Raw genomic sequence first — 19468 nt, 5'->3', positions numbered from 1 at the left:
TTTATTTATAACTGTCATTTTTTATTTGTAGTTCACTATTGCTATTTGGGTTAACATATTGTCATTTTATCATTTGGAGGCAGTCAATGGAGCTGTAGACACTAGAAAATGGAGTACAAAGTGGAGAAATCTGAACATTTCTGACATATTCATCTTTTTGAGTTCAGTAGTCGGGTGACAGCAGCAGAGGCAGCCAGAAACATTTGCAGGGGTGACAGCAGTGGAGCCAGCCAGAAACATTTGTAGTGTGTATGAGGATAATTCCAAAGGAGAGAGCATGACAAGAAAATGGTTTTCTCGTTTTAAGGAGGATCTCTTGATATTAGTGACCCTCCACATTCAGAAAGACCTTCAGGGTTTGATGAAGACCGTTTAAACGCATTAATCCACAATGATCCACATCAGTGTACTCAAGAACTGTCAGATGTGGTGAATCATGATCGTTCCACCATCTTGCAGATGCAGTCTAAAACAACAACTAGAAGGAATAGATGAAGTGATGCTTCTTCACAATAATGCCTGCCCATATTCTGCTAGGCTGACAAAAAACCACTACACAGGAGTTGGGTTGGGAAGTCATTCCTTGCCCACCTTATTCGCCTGCTCTTGTGCCCTCAGACTTGCACCTTTACTGCTCTCTATTGAATAACCTTCAAGGAAGTTCCTTTCTGGATGAAAATGCACTCCACACATGGCTTGACGAGTTCATCACCTCAAAATCCATATGATTTCTACTGTCACAGAATCGAAAACTTACCTTATTGTTGGCAGACTGTTGTAAATAGTGAAGGAGAATATATTATTGATGACTAAAGTCTCTGTTATGCGTGCCTGTTGAGTTTATTAAACTTAAGGAGAAAAGCTACGAGCTTATGCACCAAACCAATACACAATCTAGTCAATAGCGAAGACTTTGAGTTTATGCCAAATATTAGAATGTAACACAACACAATTTCAAAGCATAATGTAATTTCAGAGTTCACATCATGTTCTTATGCCTGTTTTCATATAGCCACTCCCCTCCCAAAACTGACAGTCTGCAGTCAGCCAATGTGCAGTAAACATCTGTATGCCAGATGGCACAAAAGTCCACATCCAACCTGTACACTATTAACATTTCTATGTCAGATCGTGTTAAGCTAGTATATGGATAAATTATATAAATCAGTTTGCATTAAAAGTTTGTGACTGGCACTTACTAAGATAACATCAATATGTTGAGCCCTGTGAAAATCTGTATATTTTTAACCTAAAGCTCACATTTTTGGGTTAGTTAAAGTGACATTTAGTGCCTCAACATAATATGTGCAATAAGTACACTGTAATGAGTATGAAACTAGGTAAAACCATTTTCCTGAACATCTCAGGTAAAACTGTATACTTGTGACATCAGTGTGCTAATATTCCACTACCAATATTCACAAGGCAGGGTTATTAATTATGTGATTATTGTACTATTTCATGTGCACTTTTCCAATCATATTTCTGTCAATATACATTTATTTTGCCTCTGTGAACTTTAACTAAATCCGTGTTGTTGCTTGGAAGTCGGATGATTTTCCTCCTTTATCGGACTACAAAGAAAGAGAGAGGCTTTCATTTACCTGTGAACTGTGAAACCAGAAGTAGCCACCAACTACAATATAGCACAAATATATTGAGATAAACAAGCTTCAAAACTTATTTTGTGTCCAGTTTACATTATTTGAATATCTCCTTCCTGATGTCTATCCTCAGTATATTCTTTCAGTTCCACAAGAAATAAGACTTCAAGATTATTCAGAATTGAATGTGACAAAGAAACAGGAATGCGGGATGTCTCACACGCAACGAAAGAATGCTGTTCTAAATATCAACACTGCATTCACCTTACGCAATCAAATCTGCTACTGCTGAACATAGTATGTCCATTGGATATTCAATGGAGTATAATAAAACAATAATTGTGGCCTGTCAACATAATTTTGGGGCTCCATTATTAAATAATCCACGGAAATATGCATGGCAGATAGTGGCTAACAGTTAGGTAGTGTATGGAACACTATCATTTCCATGAAATATTAATAAGTGAACACAAAAATTGAAATACCAGTTTTTTTTTATTAATTATGCAAGGAGGCCAATGAAACTTACACAATTTGAATGGTACTTTGCTATAGATGCGCGCAAGGAAGAACTCATGTCTGCACTTAGCCATTAAGAGTGGTAAAAGAACATAAATACTTTCATATTCATAACTCTGATGATATCTTCTCTACCAGGCATTAAAATCTTCTGCACGTGAACACTGAAAATTTGCCCGCATACCGATCAGCTGCTATGGTAGAAATGACACACGAAAGTAACAATGTTTCATGAAATTGCATTTTGAAATATGTTCATGTTTACATGATTCATTTGCAGCAACACACATGTACCGGCAGCTACAATGCAACAACTGCTAGCTCAACGATGTTGTCAGCAGTGGAAATCAAAATATCATAGTAATGAAGTCTGCAAATAATGTTGCATATTGGCATCATTCTTTCACTTACTTTTCAGGTAAGAGTAACTTTGTGGTCATTTGCTGCTTCTACCAGAAAATTTGAAGTTAAGTTCTTAATTTTTAATTTCATTTTGAATAGCTACCACTACTGATTTCCTTTATTATACTGAAACTATATTTGTTTTAAGCTATGCTTAATTTAAGTGAAACAATAATGACATGGAATGACTGCTTACACGCTATTAAATAAATTTGTGACTAAATCTTCTGACCAAATACTGGCCATCCACAGATGAGTTCAGATAATAACAGAAGCCTGTGACAGTGTTTGCAGATGATGCACTTACGGAGAGGGAGGGGATGGCATTTAGTAACATGTTAGAGGCTTCCAGATGGTCAATTGATAGTGTAAAAATTAGCAGGTGATTCTAAATAAGAATAAATATTATGTACTACAGTTAAGAAGATGAAAAATCCAATATCATTTAACTACAACATCATCAGTGTTTAGTCACTAGAATGAGCCGCAACCTTCAAATTCCTAGGAGGGTCTGTCCAGAGGGATTTAAGGTGGAACGATGGCAAACATTTTGCAGTCGGGGAACTCACAAGCCAGTCATATTTATTTTAAAAATTTGTGACAGGTTTAATTCACGCTCAAAACAGAGCATGTGCAAAAGCCGATCAACTACTGAGTACTGAGTGTCCTGCTCTGATCCTTAGATCAGCGGAAGAGTTACACAGTCAGTTTAGTAAGTTCTTGGGATGAATTTATTCACCAGAAACTACTTCCCATGATTTGCTCAAGACTAGGAAGACAGAGTACAGGGATGGCTTTAGCGAGTGGCAACAATCAGGGTAGCTGAGTTCCACAATTCCACTGCTCACCAGGTAATGTGGTCAGTCTGCCACCACTATATTTAAGCTTGTGCAGAATAAATTGTGAAATGGGGAAAGCCTTCTTCAGTCTTTGATGGATCATCTGAAGATGACTGACGGTGTCCAGTTGAAAAATTGTGTATTTAGTTAAAGACAATTGGCAGCAGGCCCAAAACTTCTTTGAAAATTCAGTTCACCATAAAAAAATTAAATTCAAGTTCACCATAAAAATTTTAATTCATCTCAAATGTCCATCTGATTGCATTTATGTAGAAAATTTTTGAAAGTTTTTCTATGCTGTTAGTCAGAGAAATGGAAGATTAACTTCGTTTTGAATGATTAAGGAGAGAAGCAGATTTATGGAAAGAACTTAAACCCAAAAAGTGTCAAAAGATATACTGAATTTGAAGATGGCTTTTAAGCAGTGTTGTTTACAAGAAAGATAGATGAGACATACTAAAGTTTCTTCAGTTACCTTCATGAATTTATGGAATGACTGTGGAAAGAAAGTACTTATTTGGCTCAGCTCCTTGAAAGAAGCTTGTGAGGGACTACAACAGTTGCTTCAGGCTCACAGTTATGAGAGGCAAGGAGGACCACATAAATAAAGAAGCGATGAGATAAAGAAAATGTATGGATTATCAATTTCACCGCATAATTAAAAAAAGAAGAGGTGATGCATGGATATATGAGCAATTGTTTTAGATGGGACCTGTCAAGAGTATAAAGATGATAAAAAGTGAAATGCTACATAGAAACCAAATAGGTGTGAAAGAAACAATGTCCAAGTTAAAAGTGGATATTGAATGTTTGACAATAAGACCATTGCTCAACTGAGGAAGAATTTTATGATTAACTGTTAGAATATTACGGAAAAATCCTATGTTTCCTTGTGTCAATTTCATTGTTTCAGGTACGGATACTGTCAGTAGTAAACCAATCCACAAGCAAATATCATTAAGAATGAGGGTAGTGGAAGATGCTTATGATGTGGTAACATTGGTTGTACCTGAACTGATCTGAAGATGAGTCATATGTTAGGAGCCAAATGGCTAGTGGAGAATAAGGTGGAATTAGATTTCAGTGACAGATGCACTGGAATTAAGAAGGGTGTGGGAAAGAGTGTATTTAATTTTAAACAGTAGCCAATGGTGTGGAAAGAATACATCTGATTTATAAATATACAAGTGGAGAAATTTTGTGAAGGCAGCATAGCAGGAATCATAGAACAAACCAAGATCATTTTTAAGTGATGATAAACATGTCAGCATAGTACAACACACAAGTTTGCAAATAGTGACAAAATTAATGTTACCTTCTCATTTACATATGAGGACCAGTAAAAAAAAAAACACAGACACACACACACTTGAAACCCATGCCTATCAATTACATTCTTCATGCTATCCTGTTTATCTGTCTAAAAAACTGAGTCTGTATCTCTCAATCTCTCATTAATGGCAGGGATGTTTAGCTCAGGAAAACAAAAGGAGGTGAGAAAATCTTTAAACAGATCTTCAGCATATTTTCCAGTAACAAGCATTATACTGTGTAAGTTTACTGTACAATAACACTAGTGTTTTATTATTCGCTATCTCACATTTTTACCAACTCCTGTTTTATCTTACCTGTATAATTGTTTTGCTATGTGGTAAGAATCATTTAACAGGTACAACCTTTTCAACATTTGTAATTTCTTAGGATTCCAGAAATGAACAGAAAAGTTAACAGAGCTGTGCAGTAATTAAAAAAAAATGAAAAATTTGTTAATTGGGATGTTGATGAAACAATGAGACCACACCTTGCTTTTTATGACTTATTACACTATACCATGCATGAAAAGAGTGACAGTGCAGTGAGAGTCGCAATGCATGTTGGATCTAAAGATCACACAGAGGGTGAACAAAAGATAATGGCAAAATGCACTTGGTATTAGAAACAAGGAAAGCCTAAGTGTAATACCATTTATTACCAGCTCTTCATCATTCACCAGCCATGGCTGAACAGACTGCATCAAAGTTACAATCAAGTGATTTACAATATAATGAATTACAGAATAATATCTAAATTTTATACAGGTAATGTATATAGACTATGTCATGTTCACTGTGTCCATTCGTTTTCTTCACAGTCAAAGAATTCTTGGACCGAGTATAATGGGCATTGTTTTAGGATTTCAGCAATTTGTTTCTTGAAGTTGTCCAGTGGAAGGGTCTGCAATTCAACAGATAGTTTGTTGAACATCCTCACAGCGATCACCGGAACACTGTCTCTTGTTTTGGACAGTCGGCAGGTTGGTAGATTTATGTCTTCTTTCCTGCGGGTATTATGTTTATGGACGTTATGCCTCTTGCTGTAGGTGTCTAGGTTTTCCCTTGTGTGGATGAGGCATAATAATACATAGTGGCTATAAACAGTCATTATTCCCAATGTTCTGAATAACAGTCTGAAGCCGGCTGGAGTGGCCGTGCGGTTCTAGGCACTACAGTCTGGAGCCGAGCGACCGCTATGGTGGCAGGTTCGAATCCTGCCTCGGGCATGGATGTGTGTGATGTCCTTAGGTTAGTTAGGTTTAATTAGTTCTAAATTCTAGGCGACTGATGACCTCAGAAGGTAAGTCGCATAGTGCTCAGAGCCATTTGAACAGTCTGCAGTGTTCCTGGCTGTTGCTCGATGTAATCATTCTTATTGCCTTCTTTTGCAGTAGAGAATTGCTTTGAAATCTAATGGTACTCAAGTATTTAGTGGCTTGGACCTTACAATGTGATCCTATCCACATATCACATTTATATATTGAAGAGTTTGATATCAATACTGAGTTCTACTGCTTGGCCTAAATGCATCAGAGTCAATGCCCTTGAAGCATACAACACAAACCCACAATACAGGCTTTGGGGACCACACAGCCCAAGAAATTAGTATAAGATTAGGAAAACCGCTTAGTTCAACTGAATGTCTATCTACTACATCTAGGAAGTATAATGACAAGAATATACAACATTTCCTTAACTATCTGCGTAAAGAAACTTGGGAAGACATCTATGAATGTGAAAGTACAAATGATAAGTTCAATAAATTCCTAAATAGTTTTACCTATTATTTTGAACTTTGCTTTCCACTCCATAAAAAGACAGTCACAAAAAAGGATCTGAAAATAAAATGGCTCACAACAAGGATACAAATATCTGTGAAGAAAAAGAGACTACTTCATGAAATATCTAGACAGCACACCACATCCCCAGAATTTGATTCCTATTTTAAGAATTACAAAAAGATTTTAACTAAAGTCATAAAAGAAGCAAAAAAAATGGCAAATAGTTCCTTCATAGCAAATGCACAAAATAAAATGAAAGCCATATGGGAGATTGTAAGGCATGAAACAGGAGTAAAACAGAGAGAATACAATAATATCAAACTGAATGAAAACACTTCTGTAATATCTGATCCCCAGCAGATAGCAAATAATTTTAACTCATATTTCTCTGAGGCAGCTGAGATTCTGGTGAAGCAAAACTTTCAAAATGCTGTCACTGCAAATCAGATTAAAACTGTCCCTAGTAACAAGTCTCTCTTCCTACACCCAACAGATGAACAGGACATGCTAAAAACAATAGGGGAGCTAAAATCAAAATTTCCCTCTGGTACTGACAACATACCAGACCATATCATTAAAAAATGTGCACCCTTAGTAGTTAAGCCCATGGCAGACATATGCAATAGTTCACTTTCTCGGGGAATCTTCCCAGAAAGGCTAAAAATAGCTAAAGTGAAGCCATTGTTCAAAAAGGGTGAAAAAACAGATATAACAAATTATAGGCCAGTCTCTCTACTATCTGTTTTTTTTTCTAAAATAATTGAAAAAAATTTTTTATAAAAGACTCGCAGATTTCATTGAAAAAAATAAACGTTTCTCAGCTACACAGCATGGTTTCCGAAAATGTAAATCCACTGAGACAGCTATTATCGATTTCTTAAATGAAGCTTTAAATGCATTAGATAAAAAAGAACAAATAGCAGCAATATTCCTAGATCTTTCAAAAGCATTTGACATCATTAACCATGGTCTTTTGCTTAGAAAGCTAGAAAATGTTGGTTCAGAGGCCCAGCCCATGAATGGGTAAAGTCGTATCTACAAAACAGACACCAAATAGTTGAAGTCTTGTACAAAGAAGAAAAAATTTAACTTCCTATCAGTCAGAAAAACAGTGTGTTAAATACGGTGTGCCGCAGGGTTCCGTACTGGGACCCATCCTGTTCTTGCTGTTTGTAAATGACCTGGAACCATCCAGCCCTAACTATAAGTACATTAAATATGCCGATGATACAAATATACTTATCAAAGGAAAGACCCAAAAAGAGCTCCAAAATGAAATAAAAAAGAGCACTACACATGTATCAAAATGGTTCGCAATGAACAACTTAATAATAAACACACATAAAACAAACACTATGCATCTACACACAGTGAAGAATAAACAGCCTTTGACTGCAACCATAGAACTGTTAGGCAAAAGACTTGAAATTGTAAATAGCACCAAATTTTTGGGAGTTTGGATCCAAGATGACCTAAGATGGCAGAAACACACACAACACCTATGTAGTAAATTAAATACCATTTGTTATAGTATAAAAATTCTTACTGAATGCACATCTATGCAAGCCATATAAAATGTGTACTATGCCCAAAATCATTACTAAGATATGGTTTAATTTGCTGGGGAAATTCACCACCCAGCAAAAGCTGTTTTATTGCACAAAAAAGAATTATAAGAGCCATGGAAGGCTTAGCACCTCGATCTTCATGCAAACCCTCATTTAAAAAGCTTCATATTCTTCCATTACCATGCCTATTTATCCTAGAAACAATAATGTTTGTAAGGAAAATCGTAGATGAAAATAACAAGATTGCTCCAAAAAACCAAAATATCCATTCATACAACACAAGAAATAATCAAGATTTACATATGCAGTTTTCACATACAACACTAAAACAAAAAGGACCCTTGCAAGCAGGAAAAAAACTGTATAACAAACTACCTAAAGAAATTAAGGCAATAACTGGCATGCATAAATTCAAAACTGCAGTGAGTGACTACTTGCTACAGAATTGTTACTATAGTGTTGATGAATTTTTATCTACAATGTAAATATGTGAAAAATTTAAATAGTTTATACAATTAAGGCCAAAATAAGAAATGTGTACATTAGATTTATCTGTGTATTATATGTGGTCTATTACATATATGTATGTCTGTATAATAAAGGCCAAAAGTATGAAATGTGTGTGTGTAAAATTTATTTGTGAAATGTTATTCCCATATGTTAGAGTTATATTACTATATACTGAAAACCATACAACAGCTTTTTCTGTTAAACTTTATTGCAAATTATTTGACTTGTCCTATATCATTACGTACCCCTGTACAGTGTATGATTCACAGGACCAATAAATATACAATACAATACAATGTTTACCAGAAATTTAGACCAAGAGCTGACAAAGAAATTGGCAAGCAAAATCATGATGTATCATAAGAAACATGAGAATAGTATCTGCGGAAAAAAAAACTGAATTGGAATGGAAGTTAAGTTCCTGGGATACATAATTACCATGGAGGGAATTCACTCTCATAAGTTAGGTGGTCAATTATTTTTGTGATAATGATGTGGAAAAATTGAGGAAATGGCCTCCAATGTCCATACCAATGGACAAAAAATTCCAGGGAAATTATTAAAGATACTGGAAAGGAGTAGAAAATCTTGAGATTCTAGTACATCTAGGTCTTTCATCAAATTTTCAAATGCTGCATAGTCATACAGCTATGTCTGAAATTAGAGGGAAGGTATGAACCACATCTAAAGAATATAATGCTTAGAAGCATTGCCTTGACAAAGTGAAAAGAAGGAAAAATGGTCGATCTGTATAAGGTGGTGTAGATTTGCTTCTATTCTGGAGAATAAATAACATAGTCATCATACACCACAAGACAACATCACTGCTGTTAATGAGTAAGAGTAAGGCACGATCACTTAACAAGTTGGGTGCTGATGTCACAATAGTTAAAATTTGAAATCACATATTAGCTAGGTAAAGAAAACATAGTATCTGATGCAGTTTTTTTCTGATGCAGTGTCATGGGTGCCAATGGACTTTGAAGAACACAATGCAAAAGAGGCACAATGGTGTGAGGTATTTAATTTGCTACATAAGAATGAACAGGAAACATAACGAGAAAATTAATCAATATCAGAAGGCAGCAAACACATATGAAGGATTATGATTGGTGAAATGGAGTTGTGCACTGGAGAATAAAAGCTGCAAAAACTGTTGCTTGTTGCATTGTGGAATTCTGTATATAAGGATGGATGAGAACAGTGATATTTTTAAACTATGTAAATCATAGTGTGTGATGCATTATTAGACATGGTATACACAGCTAAGTAATGTGCACTTTGATGCAAAGAAGTAGCCTGACATTACATTCATCATAAAACATAGATCCCGTGGAGAGCTCTCTGGGATGTGGAAAGAATTCAGTGGTGTACATTTTATTTATTCAATAAAACTAAATGCCTTAACATTACTAAAAACTAGTGTACTACAGTGCGAATGTTAATTATAAAACAACGGTTGCATTAATTTTAAGAGTTTCTATGAATATATTCTTCAATGGAGTATAAGGAGTTGCTTGTTTTATATAGTTTTTTTTATTCAGCCTTAAGCTCCAATACAGTATCTACAAGGGTATAATATGCTCTGGCACGTTATTGAATACATATGTACCCATGTCTCAGATGCCTTTTTGTACTAACGTCAGCACCTTAAAGTCTTTGTAAAGACTAGTTTTTTGGTCCTAGTGTTACATTCATGCTTTTCACTCTTTTTTTTTTTTTTTTTTTTTTTTTTAAATATGAGAAATATTGGTGATGACAACAGTTGGTCAGAAAACAACATTTCTTCATTTTTAAATCACCTACAGTAGTAACAAATCACATGGTGATGTATTTTTATAATATGGTGCTCAGAATCTGTGAAGTGTTACCAGATTGTAACTTATGCCAGAAAATAAAACCATGACCATCACACATCAGTAATTACCCTGCAACAACTTGGGCAAACAGTAGCTTTAGAAACGCTAAGGTCTCTATCAAAATTCACAAGAGAAGCAACAAAAGTATTATTGTCCAAAAGATTAACTTACAGTTTGTGTACTTTCATACACTACAGAAGACACAAAAGCAGAATTGTGCTGCACAAGAACAAGTGCAGGCCATATCATGAAAATCTTACAGCCTTTCAGGTAGCAAGGACATAAAGTCATCATACAATTTTGGAGAGCAAAAAGACACTGAAGCAACTGTTCATGAACTACATCAAGCATTCCACTAAACCAACCACTGTGCAGGAAGCCATTACAAGGATTTTAGGGTGAGGTGGGTGGTGTTGTATTAATGCTATAATGAGAAATGGATGTCTCTTGACCATCAAGAGCAACACTGCACAGACAATGGCAGAGCACTTTGCTCAAATAACTATCCCTGACAACCAAAGTAAACCTTTCTGTTGTTATAGAATGTTCCCTTAGAGGGGTAGCTGGCATATTAATTCCACAAATAATTATGTTTACATCTGTCCCTTCTTAATGTGGGAGCTGGATTCAGCATTGTCTGCAGCATACAACACTACTTCTGATCATGAGAAAATCCATTACAGCATGTTGTGCCACCTCACTTAAACTGCTCATGAAATTGTCCTTGAATTTTGGAAATTAACATGGAAACTGGACAATTTCCTGACTCATGGAAGGACTCTATTTTAACTCCCCTTCGTAAACCTAGAAAGGGCTGGAAATGCATAAGTATCTATCACATTGTTGTCTTCGCATAAACTGTGTGGGAAATACCTTGGAGCAGACAATCAACCACCACCATATCTTTGTTTAGTACCCAGCTCATTAGTCACTTTCTGTATGTGTTCAGGATATATAGCTCAGCTATTGATAATCTAAACCTTGGCACCTCCAGGAACATGTATCTAATTTTTTGGTCCATCCCCTCCTCATACTAGTTTAGATAGAGAGTCAGAGATGCCCTATCAGATAATTTTGTACAAGAAATTGATATCCCCAAAGGCTGAATTTTTAATAGTTACAAGTGGCATTATGTCCATAGTAAGCTATCCTGTCAACTGTTCTTTATTTGTAGGCAACTTGCCCACCGCAGATAACAAAAGGCTGGAGAAATGGGCACTAGAAATTGGTTCTTAAGTTTTTAACAAAAATGTGTGACAGTCATTTTTGGCTGTCCTGTGATGTTTTCAATCTTCCATAATTAATGCAAAGATCTGTATTTTAGAAAAAAAGTGTAGTGAGTATTACAGTTTTATGCCAAGGGTGGAGTAAGTCACGAACTTGGCTTCTTAGCCCAGTTGTATCAAACAAATGATGAGCTGCAGTTGCATGAAGTTGCAATGGTATTTAAATCATATGATGAGCTCTATGAAGTTCAATTTTTAGCCAATTGATGGCTCTTAAATGTATTGTAAATCACATATCACAGGATCAGTGGAATGAAAAAAAAAGCCTGCTACACCAACTTCAGGACCGACATTGCACAGCAACAGCTAGAGTGTGCACAGCTACCTGAGTATGTATCCTCACCAGAGAAGAAAAGTGTCTCAAAAAGGTGTACTGTGAGAAACTCAAGAGGAAAAAGAAGTGAAAGTGCATGGCAGTGTAAAAAGTGTGGTGTTTCCCTATATTTAGAAGACTGTTTTGAGGTCTTCCTAACTCAACAATTGTTAGCTGATATGTGAAAATCATACTAGCTTATATTGACTTCACAGCTATCAATGGGGCATTCAAATATGATCTAACTGGGTTAAGGGGCTGAGTTTAGTTTTTATATTTGATTACATTTCAGATAAGCATCATGACTTTCTTTCAGTCTCTCTGCTCACTGTGATTTGAAATTAATCTTTGACAACAACCGTCTTCATGAGCATGTTGTAACCAATTTCTTTTATGGAAGGGCACTACTTTCTTTTAACCTATGTAATGATCTGTAAACTATTATGAAATTCAGTTGCTTGCTTCATAACTGAGTGGCATTATCCGCCAACTACAAATCTCTCAGTCCCTTTTGGAAAATGAACAGTTCATTTCTGTAATGAGTAATGACGTGTTGAGTACATTTGGGTGTTTAATTGTTGCACTGATGTGTAATCTCCTTTAAATTGCTGCTACAGACAGTGAATCCCACTGACAGATTAAAATTGTGTGCAATACTCTAATCTGAAATTGTATCTCCCATCTGTGTCATCATGGCCTGTCTAAAGGATCATATCTACTGCTATATTTCTGCTTACTATAACAGAGCTAGTCTGTCAAAGTTGAAGGACAGGAGATGGCAAATAATGGTATAATCATAATATAACAAGATGGGAGAACTTTCTCAATGAGAAATTTAATACAACATACATAATAATTTTATCAGACTGTTAAACTTGAGTTATTCATTGTCTGCACTATTCTGTTGCACATCATGCATTGTTAATTGTTTTGCATGTTTGCATTTACCTGGAGTGGAAGCAGTGACACAGGCACTAATAGCTTCATCCAGTATTTTTCTCACTTCCTTCTCGGCATTTGATAGTGGCACAGTATTAGCAGTCATCTCATATATTCTAGTGGGATCAGAAGGAAGAATTTTTTTTCTTTTGCAAAAATATTATTTAGTCCATCTGTAAACAAAGCACACCATCATGTGGGATCACTTTGTGAGTTTCAGGTTATGAAAATTACATAACAGAGTTGTGAACAGTAAAGAGGATATATCAAGCAACAATTTACACTGTTTGTGAGGCAAATAGCAGATATCAACATGCTATATAACATGCTCCATATGAAACAGGATGTAAAACAGTCTTATACGTGTACATCATGTAGCAGAGCAAAGATGGTGAAACTGAGTGAACGACCATATATTGACCTGTGAAGTACACCATGTGTACCCTAAATCTTTGTTACGGTTTGTAGTGTGACTCAAAGGCAAATTTCAATGGGTCTATCTATGTGTTAGATAGTGGCCTTTTGTGCATGATGGGTAAGTTACAGGTATTTTTTTTCTATATAACAAATGACATATGCTCAGAGAGATGCCCCAAACTAACAAATAGATATAAAGTGCTGTGTATGAGACATGTTGTGGTTAAAATATATTCAGTTTGTTGCTTACATTGGGAAATCACAAAGTTTCAGCTCAATTAAAGAGATTATCAATGTTTCAGAGTCTGCTATACCTCTACAGGTCAACAGGTGCTTCAGTGCAAAACATATGAGCATCCAATGTAAGAAGTCAATCAGATAACTCGATGATCCATGTGCTGAACTCCAGCAGGGATAAAGTGTTTGAGTGGGTATGGCCACATCCCAGTTCAATGAAAGCAGAAAAGTGATAGTGGAAAATGTCCTTCATTGGTTGGAGCAATGGCTTGCTGTTAACGTATCAACTTTAGTGACGATGAGAAAGAAAAAGGAGAGATAATGCTGACATAGAAAGAGACAGAATGTGCAAGCAAAATACAAGGTGTCCATAAAACATATTTACAACTTAAGACTTTAATAACTTTAAAACTATACCAGATATTAACAAATGGTTTCCAACATGTGGTAAGATAACTCATCGAGGTTTTTTTTTTTTTTTTTTTTTTTTTTTTTTTTTTTTTTTTTTTTTTTTTTTTTTTTTTTTTAGGTTCCAGGTGATGCAATTTTGATGGAAAACCTGATAAAATGTGGACGCCACAGAACAAAGCTCAGTGCGCAGCCTTATTCATACAGATGACATATGACATGAAACACCCAAGTCCAACAAAACTTTTGAACATGTTATGGAATGCAGCTACGGGCTTGGTACATGTTATTTACAGAAACAGGTAGTGTTCTCCATAAAAAAGGGCAGGTCAGCCAACTGTTACACTTGACACCATGGACAAGGTATGGCAGGCATACGCAAGAACTCAAACCCAACCAGTGTGTACAGCAGCCAGAAAGTTGGAAATGAGACAATCAACAGCGGACAATGGCTTGTACAAGAGCTTACGGCTATATCCCTACACGGTGCAGCTGCTTTAGGTATTAAAGCCTACAGCAAAATCTCAGCATGAACAGCTTGCAGGGGAAATGCTAGGCGTGACTGACCCAAACAATGACTTTTTGGAAAAGATCTGTTTCTCTGATGAGGCCACATTTCATGCATCTGGCAAATGAATCATTGTAATGTTCGTATTATGGGATTCACAGCATCCTCATATGAAACAAGTAAAATGGAAAGACACAGTGCATCATTGGTCTTCCTTTTTTCTCAAGTCTGCCGTCAGCAGTGGTGTTTATCTGGACGTGTTACAGGAGTTTGCTGGTCCACAATTGGAGCACCTGCAACCTGATGTCATATTGCAGCAGTATGGAGCTCCACCCCACTGTCCCTAAAACGTCCATCAATTTCTAGATGAAAAGTTTCCAGATAGGTGGATTGGATGAGATGGTCACCATGATCCACTGACCTCACACCAGTAGACTTTTTCCTATGGGGTTTTGTAGCGGATCTGGTGTGCTGATCGAAGGTTAGAGAACATACCACCGTGGAGATCTTGAATTGTACATGGAGAGAAACAGCGTTCTGACTAGACATTGTCTGTACCACTAAGGGTGCACACATTGACGTGTATGATAGAGGAAACAATAATTTATAACTTATCACATGTTGAAAACTGTTGTTATAATATCTAGTATAGTTTTAAACATTGATATGTATGATCGAGGAAACAATAATTTATAACTTATCACATGTTGAAAACTATTATTATAATATCTAGTATAGTTTTAAAACTGTTAAAGTGTTAACTGGTAAAGATTATTTATGGACTTCCTGTATTACAGCTGAGTAAGTCAATGGCATGTATATTACAGCAGGAGTGAGACAATCCCAAGAATAAGTGATTCATGTATTTACCCCAGAAGCAAAGTGCTCACAATAAATATTCAATTAATGATATGGATAAATGTGTTATTAGGCTGCAATTTTTGTGATATTATGGAGAATACAAGGAAATTAAAACTTTCCAAAAACTTCACACCTTTAGTCTCTCAGAACTAGCAAGAATATTCCCAAAAAACTATTCTGTCTTTGGGATTTGATTTTAAGAGAAGACACAATAAATGAGCTGTCATGTGTGAACAAGAGGACCTAGATGTAAAAAGGGCATATAACATTAGATTTTTATAGAATAATGAAGGATCAGCATTAAAGCAACCAGTGACATGTTTAGACAAAGTTTTTGACTTATGCACATTGCATAATGAGTAAATGGTAGCAAAATGACTGAGTGTGAAGAGTATTGTCAAACAAAAGTGCCAGTCAATGTATAACTGAAGTTTTGTTTATTATAATTGACTAGCAATCAGAAATTTCAAAAAAAATATATAGAGATCAAACTTACAGGAGTACCTCCTTGAAATACATTCATAAGTGTTGAGTGCTCCACATTACAAGAAGCAGGAGTAGAAATCACCTTTCTCTGGTCCACTAAAAGTGAAGTACAGTCCTGGCTGTCAAATAATAACATCTGTTGTGAGCTAGTTAAGAGGCATCAACTTCATGCAAGGCCTCACCGACCAACATCGATACCTCTCCTCAGTGCAGCACTCTGTGCAGAATGGGCTGCCATTCCCCAAGAAACCTTCCAGCACCTGATTGAACATTTGCCTGCGAGAGTGGAAGCTGTCATCAAGGCTAAGGGTGGGCAACATCATATTGAATTCCAGCATTACAGGTGGAGGGCACCATGAACTTGTCAGTCATACTTTTGATCACATAGTGTATGTGTTAAACCGGGACTCAAACTCCAAGGCTTGTCTCTTGCTGACAGCTATCCAGGGTTTGAAACCCAGTCAGGCACACACTTTTAATCTGCCAGAAAGCTACTTCATCACATATGTTGTATATAATCCATTTACACTCTGCATTATGTTATTAATCTGTCTGTCTTATCATTAAATTATGCAATGTATACAGGGTGGTTGCCTTAGACACTAAGATCAAACAAACAGCCAGTGTGATGATAAATTTACCACTCTCTGAATTCTAAACTTGGCAATCTGCACAAAATGAAACAACAGTCCCCGTAAGCTTGTACAGAAAGTATTCTTTTCATATTAAGCTATGCTTTATTGTATTTGCCAATGGTCTAGTGGCAAATGGAATGCAGTGTAAATCAAGAGTCTGGAATTGAAGATCACCTAACGTAATTTTTCATACCACACTCAGGCAAAACAACTACATTACTAAACAGCTAATCCAGTTCATGGTTCATGGTACACTGTCCCAATTGCAGGCTGCCTATCTAATGGCTTTCAATATTTAATATTATTAGTGACAAAATTTAAGAATTTAAATTTCTGTCATAATCTACTCTTTAATAGGTATAATCTTATGTTAAAAGTTTAACACAGTACAACAAGTATTACAGTTAGAATCTATGTATATATCTGGAGACAAAGTAACACACGGCATGCAAACTAGCCACACTGTTTTCATGTAGCAACTTACAACAAAACTTTAAACATAATTTCAAACCTTTTGTAAACTTCTTCTCACTTACATATTCAATGTCAAATATTTAACACTTTATGTAATTAGTAAAGTAATCAAAAGTTTGAAGCTGTTTAATATATTGGAGTTTGACTCTTTCAGGAATCTGAGATGAGGGGTTTACTGGTACGTATATATCACACACAATTTATTTCACATTCTGTCATGTCGCTAATAACAGTTCAATTGAAAAATACATTCACAGTACATATCTTGGCTGGCTTCCACCCCTGAACTCTCCAGAATTCTTCCTCAATGCAACTGTTGCCTGCTGATGGCTGCAATCCACTGCACAGGTGTTAACTTTGTACTGCAATGACCGCACGTCACCCATCTACAGTGCTTTCTGCTGGTCTCACCTTAGCAACTGTTAAATTATTTATTGTTGTTGTTTGATTTATCAAACGAAATGACTATAATGCACTGTATGCAGAGCATGCCTACCAAAAGTGTAAATAAATCACCAGACTTTTGACTGCCATGAAAGGAGTCACGAAAAACTTAAGCTAACTAAAAGTGTTGCAACAGATACTGAACTAGATGTTATTCAAATCTGTCACCTTTTTAAGTTACCTAGTGTGGAAAGCTGCTAACAAGACAATTTCACCATAGTAATGGCAAGTTCATGTAATGACTGCTCTTGAAGGAAATGACACAAGCCACTTTAAAGTATATACACTACCACCACGATTAAAATTTACCCGAAAATACAAAACAACACACTTTACATGATAAGCTTATAACAAAAATACAAAGAACTGCAATAAAAGAAGTAATTGCAAATGGAGCTTGTCCAAAACATCATGAATTAGAAACATCCAAATTTTTTACTTTGATACAGAATGAGTGTATGCAAAGCTCTTTGTTGTAAGGAAGAAGCATGTATGGACCCCCAATATTATGGTAGGAGTAGACCTACAAAGAAACCTGCACAAATTACATAAATAAAATTGTCTGTTAAAAAATATATAGACTGAAGCAGAAATCTATAATTGTGAGATTCTCCAATTTCATGAGTTTTTCATCTCCATACCTACTGCTGAAAAATGATATTTACTTTGATCACCACTACTTAAATTTATTCATGTTGACTGATGGCCAAATGACAAACGTAGCCCAAATCCATGCTGTATCATTAAGAGTCCCTTTGAATCTTAGTTTGCTTGGTATTCCCAAAGAAAATACCTAAGAGAGGTTGCAAAAATACTTGCGACACAGAGAGATCCTTACTGAATGTTGTTCAGATAGTTTGCAGTTCAATCGGGGGGGGGGGGGGGGGGGGGGGGGGACACCGGCAGCATGTACTGATTGTCCAGAAAGATATGATCTGACAGTTAAAGCAGCCTTTGTTGCACAATATGAGCACATTATTTATTGAGACACTGTTGGTTTAAATTTCTCTTTGTCATAATGATGTCTAAGTGAACCGGAACAGGAGTTTATGCATGGAGCAAATTTCTTAGACTTAAAAAAATTGAAGTTGCATATTCAGCATCACATCTTAAAATTCTGTGCAATATTTCATTAAAATTATAAGAAAAATGTCAAGTGAATTTAGCTGGATAATTCAGTACTTCACAGGGAAATTAGTGGATGTACTCAGTTATTTTTATCATGCCATCAGATGTCCGCTAATAGATGCGCAAGGGGAACAATAAGAACAAAGTGCCCTGTGCACAATTGCAACAAGGGGAGCCAAGTCTTAGTGACAAACATCAGCTGTTTCATTGTTACTGTGGTTAGTGGGTTAATGCTGGGAGCTCTGGCTGTAGCATTGTCATCTGTTAACATGCTTGCAAGTTACTGTAACTTCTTCTCATGCACTTACTACATATTTTCTGTGATGTTGCAAAGTTCTCATGCATATAAAGTACTAAGAATTTCCTTTGATGTTGCAAAGTGTTAGTTACACTAATAGAGTTAAGAATGCATTTCTGCAGCTGCAGCTGATCTGCTTGGGTGGGCCATATGTCTCAAACTGCTGGAGAAAAGAAATTGGCCAGCCATCAGAAATGCAGTAGAAAGCACACTGATGAAGTATGTAAAAAGTAAATAAATATTCAACTGATGTCATTCCGATTCTTATAGTTAGGGGGGAATGTAAAGCATATTTATGACTAATGTTCAGGTGCTGTAATGTCTAACTATGTCAGAGAATGTTAATGTTACATTAATTATCCTCCAGCAAAAAACTGTAAGATTTCTTGTAGAGTATAATTTTAACTGTACAAAATGAAAAATTAGAGAGAGGTTGGTTGTTTAGGTGCCCCTCCTTTCCTGTGAGTTACACATGTACACTCAGTATGATATATACAAAATTTCTGAAGGATCCCAGACAAAAGCGGAAGCTCCATAACACATGAACTGCAGATGACTCCACGAATTACCAGATAAGTGAAAATTTCCATTGTACTTCTTGCGCCCAATCATTTTTTAGTGTGTGGCAAAAATATATCA

The 19468-nt window shown here is 36.0% G+C and overlaps 1 protein-coding gene across 1 annotated transcript in view; it reads right to left on the bottom strand.

The window, feature by feature from the left end:
* The window catches only part of LOC126188979 (uncharacterized), a 103250-nt gene that overhangs the window by 21093 nt on the left and 62689 nt on the right, over positions 1–19468 (bottom strand). Inside the window, exon 2 of the mRNA XM_049930767.1 lies at positions 12943–13106. Within this exon, the coding sequence (XP_049786724.1) occupies positions 12943–13039 (97 nt within the window). The 5' untranslated portion in view covers positions 13040–13106. The remainder of the gene's footprint in view (positions 1–12942; positions 13107–19468) is intronic.

The sequence above is a fragment of the Schistocerca cancellata genome, chromosome 5, assembly GCF_023864275.1.
Source record: "Schistocerca cancellata isolate TAMUIC-IGC-003103 chromosome 5, iqSchCanc2.1, whole genome shotgun sequence".
Classification (NCBI taxonomy): Eukaryota; Metazoa; Arthropoda; class Insecta; order Orthoptera; family Acrididae; genus Schistocerca; species Schistocerca cancellata.
This window is presented reverse-complemented; position numbering and strand designations above follow the sequence as displayed.